The sequence below is a fragment of the Solanum lycopersicum genome, chromosome 12 (assembly GCF_036512215.1).
Source record: "Solanum lycopersicum chromosome 12, SLM_r2.1".
NCBI classification, from domain to species: domain Eukaryota; kingdom Viridiplantae; phylum Streptophyta; class Magnoliopsida; order Solanales; family Solanaceae; genus Solanum; species Solanum lycopersicum.
In genome coordinates this window covers 33,184,163-33,198,108 of record NC_090811.1, presented here as the reverse complement: position 1 = coordinate 33,198,108, position 13,946 = coordinate 33,184,163, and the positions used below count along the sequence as shown (strand labels likewise).

At 39.5% G+C, this 13,946-nt stretch overlaps 1 protein-coding gene and 1 long non-coding RNA gene across 2 annotated transcripts; both read left to right on the top strand.

Annotated features, from left to right (window-relative positions):
• Positions 1–463: 463 nt before the first annotated feature.
• On the top strand, positions 464–2,010 carry LOC138340610 (uncharacterized). The gene is made up of 2 exons (XR_011213289.1): positions 464–884; positions 1,838–2,010. It is a non-coding gene; the product is annotated as an uncharacterized lncRNA (long non-coding RNA).
• Positions 2,011–6,790: 4,780 nt separating this feature from the next.
• LOC138340318 (uncharacterized) lies at positions 6,791–7,786 on the top strand. The gene is made up of 3 exons (XM_069292032.1): positions 6,791–7,209; positions 7,321–7,515; positions 7,558–7,786. Exons 1-3 carry the CDS (start codon positions 6,791–6,793, stop codon positions 7,784–7,786), a joined length of 843 nt encoding a protein of 280 aa, XP_069148133.1.
• The last annotated feature ends 6,160 nt before the right edge of the window (positions 7,787–13,946 follow it).

Here is a 13,946-nt window from a genome sequence, read left to right as displayed (position 1 = left end):
TTAATTTTTTTTTATATATTCTAGTATGTTCACTTAATAAAATTATTGTAAATATTATTAAATATTTTAAAATCATTAATGAATTTCAAATGTTTTAAAAATTTAAATGATTTTCAATTATATAAAAATATTTTAATTAAATATCAACTCCTACACTTCCTTAAAATCATTTAAATTCTAGCCTATTCTATTATAATTTCTTCCAATTCTAGCCACTCTAAGTCAATTTTATTTCAATCATAGCCCCTCTTTCATTAGAATTTTAGCCATTCCACATCCAATCCAATTTGATTTTAAGACTCCATCTTTTAATCTCAACTCTTTAAGTTAAATCCTAGATTAAATCCTAACCACTCATCTAAACTAATTCTACGGTCAAGATCTAATCTCTTATTCTTCCTATTTTCTAATACCCTAAAAAAGACTAATCCCTAAAAAATGTCATTCTCTTCTCCCTCCCCTCTCCTTGGCATCCGCCAGCCCCCCTTTCTTCTCCCTCTTCAGCCGTCCCTCTCCCCCCGCTTGCCCCTTCTCCCGTCGCTCTATCTCTCTTCTCCTCCTTTCTCTACCCTCTCTCCCTCTTTTTCTGCTTCCCTATCCCCTTCCCATATCTCCTCTCCCCCTCTCTCCAGCTCGACGAGAAAGCAACAACAGTTTTCAGAGACAGCAAGCTGCCGCGAGCTCCAACCAGCGACCAACGCACCTCCGGCGAAGCCAGCAGCCGCTGGCAGCCATCGCGCCTCCCCTCTCCGCTATCCTCCTCCTCCTCTATTCTCCAATTGTCTCTGGCAGCAGTTGGAAACAAGAATAAGCATCGAACAACAAGAACTCCGATTTAAAAATTTTCAATCTATTGGAAGACGAATTTTTTCAGCTCCATCTGGGTATGTTCACTTGATTTGATTTTTTATCCTTTATTTATTATGTTGATTTTTTGAAATATGTGATTATCTCTTGTTTGCTGTTTGTGCTACTACTTTTGGTGATTTTAAATTCCAATTCTATTAGTGCTAGTGTAAAATATTATCATGTTCATGCTCTAACTTGATTTGTGGGTGATTTAGTATTCCTAGTTATTTAACTAATGATCTGGGTCTGATTCTTCTGTTAAAACAGATTTTAATAGGTTAATATGTATTGCTTGTTCATTGATTGAGTTCGATAAGATTCGGACATGATTTAAGTTATTCGCCTAATCTTGTCATCCTGATTATCTTCTTCTCTAAATGATAATTTTGGTGTGCTAATTTTATATGGTATTGATTAATTTGTTAATAAAGTGAATTCGGACAGACTTTATGCCTTGATAAGGTAAATCTTGTCTATTATTTTATTACTATTTGTCTATAGATTATAATAACCTTAATTAACGCTAAATTAATTCTTACTTGTTGTATTTTAGTAAAAAATATTTGATTGAGCTAAGAATAATTTTGTTGATTTAGTTTCTCGTTATAAGAAAAATGTTATATTAATTGAATTTAAGTGCTACTTTGCTACTTTGCTTTTGTTTGAGTAAAGGTTGAATCAACTTGTTCTCGTTGCTACTATTTTCTACTTAATCAGTTAGTATTCTTGATTAGCATTTTACTATTGGCCAGCCTTCTATTTTTTTATTTTTGTTTTGCATTTATTATTATTGTTGTGTGTTGGGAATAAAATGAAACACTCCTTATCTTTTTCCCTATGTGTGTTGATATGTCTATGCCTATGTTTTGTCCTTTTTATTTCTTTTGTGCATTGTTTATATATGATGTACGAGAAATTTGTTACTATGAATATTTTACATTACAATTATTCTTCCATTGTATACGTGTTACCTCACTTATTCTAGCAGGTTTTGGACTTAAAGTTCAAGATGATGAAGAGTGACCTAGAAGAATTTTCGGACAAAGCTTCGTTTATTTTAACTTTGTGTATATTTTCATCTGTTATTTTTATTGCAATATATGTATAACTCTAAATCAACTCTTATATATGAAGCAATTTGGGGATCGCCTAGAGGGTGAATTATGTGTTAAATCATTTTTATTTGCAAACTTGTTTTGTGTTTAAAAGTATGCTTAAATGCATAATTTGGGTTGTAAATGTTTGTGTGATGAAATAAATTTAGATCTAACCAAATGAAATAAAAAATAAAAATAAACCAAATCATATTCGCTCAATCATTTAGCTAATTTTGACCAATTTATGTTTGAAGTTAATATTATTCAATTTAGCGTGTCAAACTCACTAAAATCTTAAGTAAATAATTTGTGTGCATTTTAGTTACTCATTGAATAAATCATGTCTATAGAATTTATTGCATTCATATGTCATTTGGAGTTAGAAATCATGCCTATAGGTCTTATTTAAATGTGTTGATTATTATATCACTTAGAAATCATGTTTAACTAATTTTAGCATGTTCATAATTGATTTGTTTCTTTACTTTGTCATTTTAGTATGTTAAACACCTAGAGATCATGTCAATAGGTTTGTAAATTTTCAGCATATCAATAACTCCAATAAAATTTGTTGTGCATATTTTTGTCCCCTTTTAAATTAGCTAATATTATTAATTAGTAATCTTATTTGTACTCTTGAAGTTTTCCGCATTTATGATGCAATATGTTGTTTTTTCTTAAAATAATAATAATAATAATAAAATAAAATCGTTTGATGCATTTAACAAATTACTTGGCTTTTGAATATATTTCATAGTAAAATCTTTGCATTTTAATAAATTTACTACATTAATGTTCTACTAGTTTTTTTCTTTTTTTCTTTACAAAGTTTTGCAACATTTTTTTAAAATTCATTGTTCAATCCTCCTTTAAAACTTTGGATTGATTATGACATTGTTTACTTTTAAAAATATTATAAGCACTATCTCCTAACCTATCGTTAGTGAGAAAGTCAAAGGAACTACGAGGTCTAGTTCCAATTTTTAAATTAAACCGACGCGTCCCCGGAAGTACCACCTACCCATGAATTTCAAAAGGAATTATGTGTATTTATATGTAAATATTTATGTGCCTATATGCAAACTGAATCTTTTAAATCATTTTCAAAAACATAAACTTTTATTATTTTTTCTAAGACCGACCTCAAAACAAAATGATTTTTATGGTGGAGTAGCGCGATTAACAATATCGTGGCATCATCCCTATAAAGAAACAAACATTTATTTTAAATAAAATTTTCTATGCAAACTTGCTCAATTTATCAAAACTTTACTTTTGCACATATTATTCTTGTTTGGTGTAGCATAATAAAATCGAACTATCTTCTATATGTTTTGCGCATATTATGTCTTTTGTTTATCTCTCTATTAATTGCTTAATATTTGCAATGTTTGTTTATCACGTTGATCGTATGCTCAAATAATAAATAATTGAAGTAGTTTTAATTGTTTAGTAATTTATTTGGGGAAGATTAAAATAAAAATAATAAAACTTATTGCTTATTTATTTGCCTTTTTATTTTCTATCCCTTCGGTTATTTTTAAATTTTTATTCATTGTTCATTTATTATTATCACTTAGTTTTGCATGCTTAAATAATTAATTTATTTCTCAATTGTTTAATATTTTATCACTTAGACTCGCATGTTTAAATATTAATTAAGATAATAATGAGCTATTTGATTCAACTTGTTGATATATCACCTAGTCTTACATGCTAGATTTAATAAAAATGATTTTAGTTGTTAATATTTGCTATCACCTAGCCTTTATTAATTAATTAATTAAAAATAAAATGGTCTTATTTATTTCATATTTATTATCATCTAGCAAGCATGCTACTTAAAAAATTAATAAATGAAGTGACCTTAGTTGCTACTTGTAACCCTCACATAGATTGCATGAGATATGGACGGGACCCACATTTGTGGACCTCGAGGGATGCCTAAAACCTTCCCCTCGAGGTAATTTGAACCCTTACCCCGATCTCTTATTCGTTGACCTTAGCTAGACTTTGTTAGGTTAGATAGGTGCCCTAACGCGCCTTAATTCGTTAGGTGGCGACTCCTTAAACTCAAAATCCCAAAGGAGTTGTTAGGTCGTGCACAAAATCCATTTTTGTGAAAAATGGGGCGTGACAGATATAGGTGCCCTAACGCGCCTTAATTCGTTAGGTGGCAACTCCTTAAACTCAAAATCCCAAAGGAGTTGTTAGGTCGTGCACAAAACCCGTTTTTGCGAAAAATGGGGCGCGACATAAGGTAGTGGAGGTTAGTGGTGAGTTAGATGATAAACGGGGAAAGAAGTTGAGGTAACCCAAAAGGTGACCCCCATTCCTAGACCATCATGTCCATTCCCACAGAGGTTAGTGGAAAAGACCGAGGATGGTAAATATCAGCGTTTTATCACTATGCTCAAACAACTTTACATCAATGTCCCTTTGATAGAAGCTTTTGAACAAATGCCCTGTTATTCCATATTCATAAAAGATATGGTCACTAAAAAAAGATCAGTCAGTTTTGAGGATGATGATAGAATGCAGCATTGTAATGCTATTTCTACAAGGTCTCTAGTGCAAAAGAAAGAAGATCCAGGTGCCTTCACTATTCCATGTACAATCGGGTTATTACACTTTGCAAAAGCATTATGTGATCTTGGGGTAAGCATAAATCTCATTCCTCTCTAGTTTGCAAGAAGTTGGGTTCGGGTGACCCAAAGCCCAATGCGATGCGGCTACTGATGGCTGATCAAACGGTGAAGAGGCCTATTGGAATGCTCCACGATGTGTTAGTTAAGGTGGAGTCATTCATATTTCTAGACAATTTTGTGATTCTGGATTGTAAGGTTGATTTTGAGGTTCCTATTATTCTTGGGAGGTCATTCCTTGCTACGGGTAGAGCCTTGGTTGATATGGAGAAAGGGCAAATGAAATTTTGGTTGAATAATGAAGAAGTGACTTTCAACATTTGTAGGTCCATGAGGCAGAGTGGTGAGAACCAATTGGTATCTGCCATATCTTACAGGGTTGAAAAGTCACTTGAGGTACAAATAGAAGAGCGTCTGGGTGTAGAAGCACTAGTGGCAGTGATCATGAATTTTGGTAGTGATTGCATTGAAGAGTATGGGTCATTGGTCGTGACACTTGATCAAGGTGATGTTCGATTTAAATCAAAGAAGTTGGAGTTAGATATGAAGCATCACGAGTCTCCACCTGCAAAACCATCTATTGATGAGGCTCCAAAAGTAGAAATTAAGGCTCTACCACCTCATATGAGGTATGTATTCTTGGGAAAAGGTGACACTTTGCCGGTAATTATTGCATCAGATTTGAATGTGCATCAAGTTGAGAGTTTGGTAGAGGTGTTGAAAAGGTCCAAAAGAGCTATTGGGTGGACTATTGCGGACATTATTGGGATCCCTTCCGAGATTCGTTCACATAAAATCTAACTCATGCTCGATCATAAGCCAAGTATTGAGCACCAGAGACTTTTAAATCCACCTATGCAAGAGGTGGTGAAGAAGGAAATCATTAAGTGGTTGTATGCTGGAGTGATATATCCAATAGCCGATAGTAGTTGCCCTGTTCAGCGTGTACCTAAGAGAAAGGGAATGACTGTGGTCCCCAATGAGAAAAATGAGCTTTTTCCGATGAGGCCGGTGACTGGATGGAGGGTACGTATAGGTTACTGGAAATTAAATGCATGGACCGAGAAGGACCATTTTCCTATGCCCTTCATGGATCAAATGTTGGATAGATTTGCAGGAAAGGGGTGGTACTGTTTTCTTTATGGCTATTCAAGTTATAATCAGATTTCTATTGCACTGGAAGATCAAGAGAAAACCACCTTTAATTTTTTCTTATAGGACCTTCACATTCAAGAGAATGTCGTTTGGGTTATGAAATGCACCAACCACATTTCAGAGATGTATGATGTCAATATTCTCCGATATGGTGGAGGATATTATTGAGGTGTTTATGCATGATTTTTCAGTGGTTGGTGACTCCTTTGAGCGGTGTTTGAGTAATTTGTCCGAGGTTCTTAAGAGGTGTGAAGATTGCAACCTTGTGCTAAATTGAGAAAAATGTCACTTCATGGTGAAAGAAGGTACTGTATTTGGGTCATCACATTTCAGACAAGGGTATATAGGTTTATCAAGCTAAAGTTGAGGTGATAGAGAGACTTCCTCCACCTATCTCTGTAAAAGGTGTGAGAAGTTTTCTTGGGCATGCAGGCTTTTACCGGAGGTTCATCAAGGATTTTTCAAAGATAGCACATACTTTGTGCAAGTTGTTTAAGTTTCATTTTGATGAATCTTGTCTTAAGGCATTTGGTAAGTTGAAGGAAAAGTTGGTGTCTTCACCTATCATCATTTATCTGGATTGGAGCAAGCCTTTTGAGGTAATGTGTGATGCTAGTGGGGTTGCTCTTGGTGCGGTATTGGGACAAAGAAGGGACAAAATCCTTCATCCCATTTACTATGCTAGTAAAGCCCTTAATGAATCCCAAAAAGAACTACACCGTGACTGAACCAGAGCTCCTTGTAGTAGTCTTTGCTTTCGAGAAATTTTGCATACTGATCATTCTGCTTTGAGATATTTGATTGCAAAGAAGAATGCGAAACCGAGGTTAATTTGTTGGGTATTACTATTGCAAGAATTTGACTTTGAGGTGAAAGATAGAAAAAGGACCGAAAATCAAGTTGTTGATCACTTGTCTCGATTATAAGATGAAGCAATGAGGGAGTTAGGTGAAAATTCTTAAGTTTATTATACTTACCCTGATGAGCATGTAGTGGCTGCCTCCCAAGACTTGATTCCATGGGTTCGCACATTTTGCAAATTATATGGCTAGTGAAATCGTCCCACCGGACTTGTTCTTTTATCAAAGGAAAAAGTTCATGCATTATGTGAAAAATTTATTTTGGGATGAGCTATACTTATATAGGAGTTACGCCGATGGGCTTATTCGGCGTTGTGTGCCAGAAGTTGAGATGTTGAGTGTTTTGGAGGCATGCCATTCTTTTCCTGTACGTGAGCATCATAGTGGTATCCGGACAGCTCACAAGTTCTTGAAATGTGGCTTCTATTGGCCAACCATCCACCAAGATGCTCATGAGTTCGCCAAGGCATGTGATAGATGCCAAGGAGATGGTTGTATTTTGAGAAAGCAAGAGCTCTCTTTAAATCCCATTCCTGTGATTGAATTGTTTGATGTGTGGGGCATTGAATTTATGGGCCCTTTTGTGAGTTCTCATGGGATGAAGTACATTCTTCTGGCAGTCGATTGAATGTCAAAATGGGTAGAAGTTATCGCATTTTTGAATAATAAAGGGAAGAGTGTCACCACGTTCTTGAAATAGAACATATTTTCTAGATTTGGCACCCCAAGGGCTATTATCAGTGATGGGGGATCCCACTTTTGCAACAAGCTGTTTAAGGGATTATTGGAAAAATATGGGGTTCGCCATAATGTGGCCACTCCTTACCATCCTCAAACTATAGTGGGCAAGTTGAGTGTCAAACAGGGAATTAAGCAGATTTTGGCAAAAACGGTGAATGCTAGGAGAAAGTATTGGTCAAGGAGGCTTGATGATGCTCTTTGAGCCTACAGGACAACATACAGGACTCCCATAGGTATGTCCCCACACCAACTTGTGTATGGGAAGGCTTGTCACTCACCGGTTGAATTAGAGCATAAGGCCATGTGGGCAATGAAGAAGTTGAAAATGGATTGGAATAAGGCTGCGGATCAGAGGTTAAACGGGTTGAATGAGCTTGATCAATTTCGCTTGGAGGCATATGAAAGTTCAGCCCTCTACAAAGAAAAGATGAAGAAGTAGCATGACCAAAAGATTGAGAAGCGCGATTTTTTGGTGGGGATTTGGTGTTTTTGTTCAATTCTAGTTTGCGTTTGTTTCTGGGCAAACTCAAGTCCAAATGGACTGGTCCCTATTTGATCACCCAACTATTCCTTCATGGTGCGGTTGATTTGGAGAACAAGGAGGGTATGAGGTTCAAGGTGTACGGGCAATGACTTAAAATCTATCTAGGTCATACTGAAACAGCGAAGGAAGTGATCGAGGCATACCATCTTGATGAAGTCTGAGTAATCAAGATTCCTCCATCGTGCCGCAACGTTAAATCAAGCGCTGATTGGGAGGCAACCCAATATGTATCCTCTAGCCAACTATAGGTTTTTCATGATTTTCTAGGCATAGTTGCATTATTTTTGCTTTTATTACTTATGTCACGTCTGAATGTTCCTTTATTTTTCTTTAGAAGTGTTGGTTAGAGCGTAGAGTAGGGTCCGTGTCCAAAAAGTGTTCAGAAAACACAAAAAGATTAGCTTAATGGGTGTTAAATGTGCAGGGACCAAATCAACAGAAATCTGCACAAAATTGGTCTGGTGCACCCATCGACGGACCCATCGACACACAGTTGTCCCTTCGACGGACCATCGGTAGGATCCGTCGTGCCCAGGTATGTTCTTTAAAATTTTCCAAGTTAGGGAACTATCGACGGAAGGATCTATGGACCGTCAACAGGCTTACGGTCCGTTGACAGGGACTTGTCGATCCCTCACCCACCAACCCGGCCCGACCCGTCCGACTACATATTAAAAGTTTTTGAACTCTTCAGTTACCCACCTCTTCACATAACTCCCATAACCGTTTCCCTCCCTATTCCTCTCATTTTCCCCCACTTCCTGACCCATTCACTTCCATTCCATCACCAGATTCCAACACTTCCCCACTTCCACAAAATCCATTCTCTCCCAAAATCTCCCATTTTCTTCAATTCCTTTGTCAATCGGTGTTCATGGTGGTTTTTGCTGATGATCAACTACTCGTGTTCATACTCTTTCTCCTCTACTATAGTTGTCAGGTTGTATTCTGAGCTGCAAGATTAACTTTTGTTAATATTCCTAATTAATGTGATGTCTAACTCTTTGGGTACTTAATTTTGGACCATTTTGCCTGCTAAAACTTACACACAAAAGTCCCAAGTCCCTTAGAACACTGAAATTGAAAGGGAAAGGAGTGTATTGTTAAAAAAATAGTGTGTGTCTGCATGATTGTGTTCCTGACCTAGGGTTTGACAGGCTGTCTAAAATGCATGTTAAAACTAGGAAAATTCATGCCCTACGAATGATGGAATGCTGGGTAAATGTTTAGTAAACTTAGGCTTCTAAGAATACTTCAAATTAGTATGATTGGGTACAAAAGAGGCTGCAAAACTGTGTTCCTTGAAGGTCTATGAGACCCTGTCGATGGACACTCGGTCCCGGGATGGACAGTCGGTCCCGCGGTGGTCCATTGTTAGGGTCCATCAACCCAAATTTCTCGAGTTTACTCTAAGTATACATCGACGGACCCTTATGACGGACCATCATCCCTTTGACGGTTCGTCCTGCACAACAGTTGACGGTGTCAGAACCTTTGCTTCTTATTTTTCATAAAATTAATCTAAGTGTCCATCGACGGACCCTTATGACGGACCATCATCCCTTCGACGGTCTGTCCTGCGAAACCATCGACAGTGTCAAAACCTTTATTTCTGACGTTTTTATAATTTCTTCCAAGTGTACTACGACGGAATCTTATGACGGACCGTCATAGGGACGATGGTCTGTCCTACACAACCGTCGACAGTGTCAGAACCTTTGTTTTTGATGTTTTTATAATAACTTCTAAGTGTCCGTCGACAGGCCCTTATGACGGACCATCGTGCCTTCGACGATCCGTCCTACACAACCGTCGACACTGTCAGAACCTTTATTTCTGATTTTTAATAAAATTAATCTAAGTGTCCGTCGATGGACCTTATGACGGACCATCGTACCTTCAACGGTCTATCCTGCACAACATTCAGAACCTTTTCTTTTGATTTTTTATTAAATTAATCTAAGTGTCCATCGATAGAACCTTATGACGGACCATCGTCCCTACGACGGTCCGTCCTGCACACCCGTCAATGGTGTCAGAACCTTTGTTTCTGACATTTTTATAATTTCTTCCACTGTCCCGCAACGGACCCTTACGACGGACTGTCATCCCTTCCACGGTCCTTCCTGCACAACCGTCAACGGCGTCAGAACCTTTGTTTATGAGTTTTTATAATCTGTTCTAAGTATCCCACGACAGACCCTTATGACGGACGTCGTGCCATCGATGGTCCGTCCAGCACAACCGTCGACACTGTCAGAACCTTTCTTCATGATGTTTTAAATATTATTTCTAAGTGTCCCTCGACGGACCCCCATGATGGACCGTCGTGCCTTCAACAGACCTTTGTGCCTTCGATGAAGAGTCGATGGGTCCATCCTGCACTCTGTACTTCTGTGCTGTCATTCCTTTTCTATGTTTTGCTACTTCCACTGGTACTAACTACTTCTCTCTGCAAGTACAAATGGCACATAAACATGACCGTTTCTACTCACGAAGGCGTTGCAAGTCAGTCGCCCCGTTGAACTAGGTTATCACAGGCTTAGATGATGAGCATGACCCAAAGTACATTCCACCCGGCACCTGCAGTCCTACCCATGCTTCCCGCTCTACTAGAGCCACACCCACGAGGGTGGCGCCTGGCGTAGTCACAGTCTCCCAGTCTAGCGAGGAGCACACAGTGGCACACTTTCTGGGTCGACTGCATAGTCCAAGGGAGGATGTGGCTCCGTAGAAACATCCGGTTCTGAGGAAGCTTCCGGCTCTGTGGAGGCTTCAGAATCGGAGGAGGCTTCTGCTTTTGCCTGTCTGATGAGGCTGCTAATGCTTACTCTACTCTAGTACCCCAGACTTACGTCCCCGCTCTGATTGCTTATCAGCCCAATCGGTGGTGTGTCGAGGGGCAGTACCAAATCTACACTGATGCCTAGATGCCTAATGACAAAGGGGTCATGACCTGGACCCTAACACTTGAGCAGCAGTTTCTCATGGGGATTCTTCCCACCATGACGGCCATTCATGAGTTATTCACCCGACATCGGCTGGAGTGGACGGCTCGATATGTAGTCCACTATAGAAAGGACATGGTCCGAGAGTCATACTCCTCCTATTCGCTGACTCTTTGATCTTAGCTGGAAAGGCGGGCAACCCCACCAAGCATGCACCATTGACATTTTCTTGTAGGCCACCCGCAGATTTCTCTATGGAGTGGATGTAGATTCCACCTGGACTCCTCTCACCGCCGAGTTTGACTATCGATGGAAATTGATCAAAGATGGCCGGTTCCAGCGTTAGCCAGAGGTGAGAGAGACCACCAAGCGGTGGACTGCACAGTACATCTCCGTAGATGTTGAGGCTGCCGATTGGGTGGGGGAGCTCAAGGGGAGTATCAAGAAATCCAACCTCACCTTCACAACCAAGTTCCTGTGGCTATTGGTCCGACACTGCCTTTCCCCCACTGCTGCTGATAATATTGTAACCTGGGATCGTGCTGTGCTGATGGCTGCCATATTTGCGTGGTTCGAGGTGGACTTCGCATGGCTATTACAGGCGGTGATGCATGAGAGGGACTTTAAGGCCACTCTTACTTACCCATTCCCGTCCATGATTTTTGGATTGTGCAAATCTGCAGGAGTGTCCGTGTTGCACATTAATGTGATCAAGACCCTGCCTGGACAGGTTGATATCGGTCTCATCCGGGATGAGGCTAATGAGTTGGCTCCCAACAGAGGGCCCCGTATTGAGGTGCAGTCGCTAGGTGAGAACCTGGCAGCAATGATAGATTAGTCCCAAGGGACTAATCTAGCTACATCTAAGCCTACCGATAGCACTTCGGTCGAGTCTATCCTGGGTGGTAGGACCGCTCCGAGCTCCTCCCGCTCTATCCCATTTGCTACACTGGTCCCGCTTGCTAGGGTCCAGAAACGAGAGGCCCAAATGGCCACACTTTTGCATCATATCCAGCCTTGGATGTAGAGGTCCATTGCTGATGCAGAATAGCGTATAGAGAGAAAGATGGCCCAACACACTGATAGGAAGAGCATGGAGGTTGACCAAAGTTTGGACGCATTTGAGTTGCGGGTTCTTGCTCGGCCAGCACCTACAGTAGATGTGATGACTATCTAGGATGCTGTGGAGAGTCTGAGAGCCGACTTGGACACTATATTGGAGGCTCGGTGCCTGAGTCTGAGGCCTCTTCTACAGAGTCTGCTGAGGACGTTGTGACAGCTGCCGTTTTCGCCACTACTGATATGCCACCAATTCCACCACGAGAGCGTTCCAAGAGGTACCGGACTAGAGATGAGGATGAGTCCCAGCTCGAAAGAAGGAATCCCATGAGTTGAGGCTGCAAGGAGAGCCTCGCTAATTGATAAGGAGGCCTGCCAGTTGAGGGGTATCGAGGTGGCTGCTGGGGCGTATAGTTCTAGAGTTGCAGAGGTTGAGAGGAGCACTACTGAGGGTACTGTCATTGCTGAGGACAATACTGATGGTGTCCCTACTTTAGAGGGAGCGGGTTCCGGGAAACCGGACCCGCTAGCTTGTTGATCACTGGTGCTTTGCGCCTATGGTTTCTTCATCTACCACTCTGTCTTATATACTTTTATGCATTGGGGACAATTGCATGTTTTTTATGTTGGGGATGGGGTAAATAGAATAGGGTGAGTTAGAGTAGCCCAACTCACGATCCTCTCTTGGGGTTTTCTTGCCTGTGTTTTCCCCCCAAGAGACTGGTTGCTTTATTGTTGAACCGGCATGTTGGTATCTTTAGTAAATAGTATATAAAAGGACACAAAATGATATTCTAATTTAAAGAAAATGTTGCATAACTAGGCACAGTAACTGATAAATGTGTGGCTCTAAGAATGACATAGAAATACACCACTGCATGACCCTGAATCTAAAACTCGAACAAGGTTTTCTGATAATTTGGTAGAGTAATGAGATGTCAAGTGAGTGTGAAAAAAATTTGAATATTCCACCATCCGTACTGAGCTAGAACTTGCATGGTTAGTCCTGCTAAAAGTAAGTCGTAATAGACATAATGAGGAAAGGATCATAGTCCCTTGTTCAATATAGCCAATATTTAACCTAAATAACAAAAAAATGAATGAAATTAATCCCTTCTTGATCCAAATGATTTGAGATAAAGTTAGGCCTTTCGTTTTCACCCAACTGATCTTTTTTGGGAACAATGTGTTGGCCCTGGTCCCTCCTTGGACATGTGCACCTCAACTTATGCCAAAAGCATAAGTTGAGGGTGGCTAATGCAGAAAAAAACCTTGTGTGGCCCTGACCCAACTTTGGATATTGTGTACCTTGACTCATGGCAAAACCATGAGTTGAGGGTGGCTATTATGAGAAATGCTCCGGAAAGTGGGGTTGAAAGAACAAAGAGAGAGAAAGAACAAAAGAAAAGTGACTCAAGAAAAGTTGAAAGAAAAGTGAAAAAAATATATTTGAAAATGTTAAAATACAAGCAAGAAAAGAAAAGAGTCACTTACACAAAAGAATAAGAAGGGAGAACAACAAGGTGAAAGAATACAAGAAAATTAAGACATAGGGCGGAATAAAATGATGAAAAGGTAGGTTGCTTAGCCATTATGTCATGGAGGGTAATAATTCACTAAAATACATCTAAATGTACCCTACCTGACCCTGATCCTAAGTTAGAAGCTAAATAAGTCCTATCGTGATCCTAAGAGTCTATTATGGTGAACTTAAAGTAGTGAAAATAAGGGCAAGCCTATGGCAATCAGTATAAATGAGGTGTGAATTTGTTCTGAGAGTGAGTGTTGAAAAATAATCCTTATGCTCAAACTGAAATTAATGTGTGAAAAATGAGGATCTTGATTTGAAGTGAGGATACTAGTTGCAATACCAGAAAATTGGTACCTTGGTGAGAGATGAAAGAGGATAGGTGTCGGTGTGTGCTGAGTCTGTATCATGGTCTGATCCGCATGAGCAAGCCTAATAGTGATAGCATGCAATAAACATAATGAAAATAATCGGGATTGATAGCTAGATGATTGCGAAAGCTAAAATAAGGATACTCTTG

Excerpts from the sequence above, each read along its gene's own strand:
- LOC138340318 (XM_069292032.1), top strand. The coding sequence starts at position 6,791 with ATGGCTAGTGAAATCGTCCCACCGGACTTGTTCTTTTATCAAAGGAAA. Across the intron at positions 7,210-7,320 it reads GTGAGTTCTCATGGGATGAA|ATTTGGCACCCCAAGGGCTA; the intron begins GTACATTCTTCT and ends CATATTTTCTAG. Across the intron at positions 7,516-7,557 it reads ACGGTGAATGCTAGGAGAAA|GACAACATACAGGACTCCCA; the intron begins GTATTGGTCAAG and ends TTGAGCCTACAG.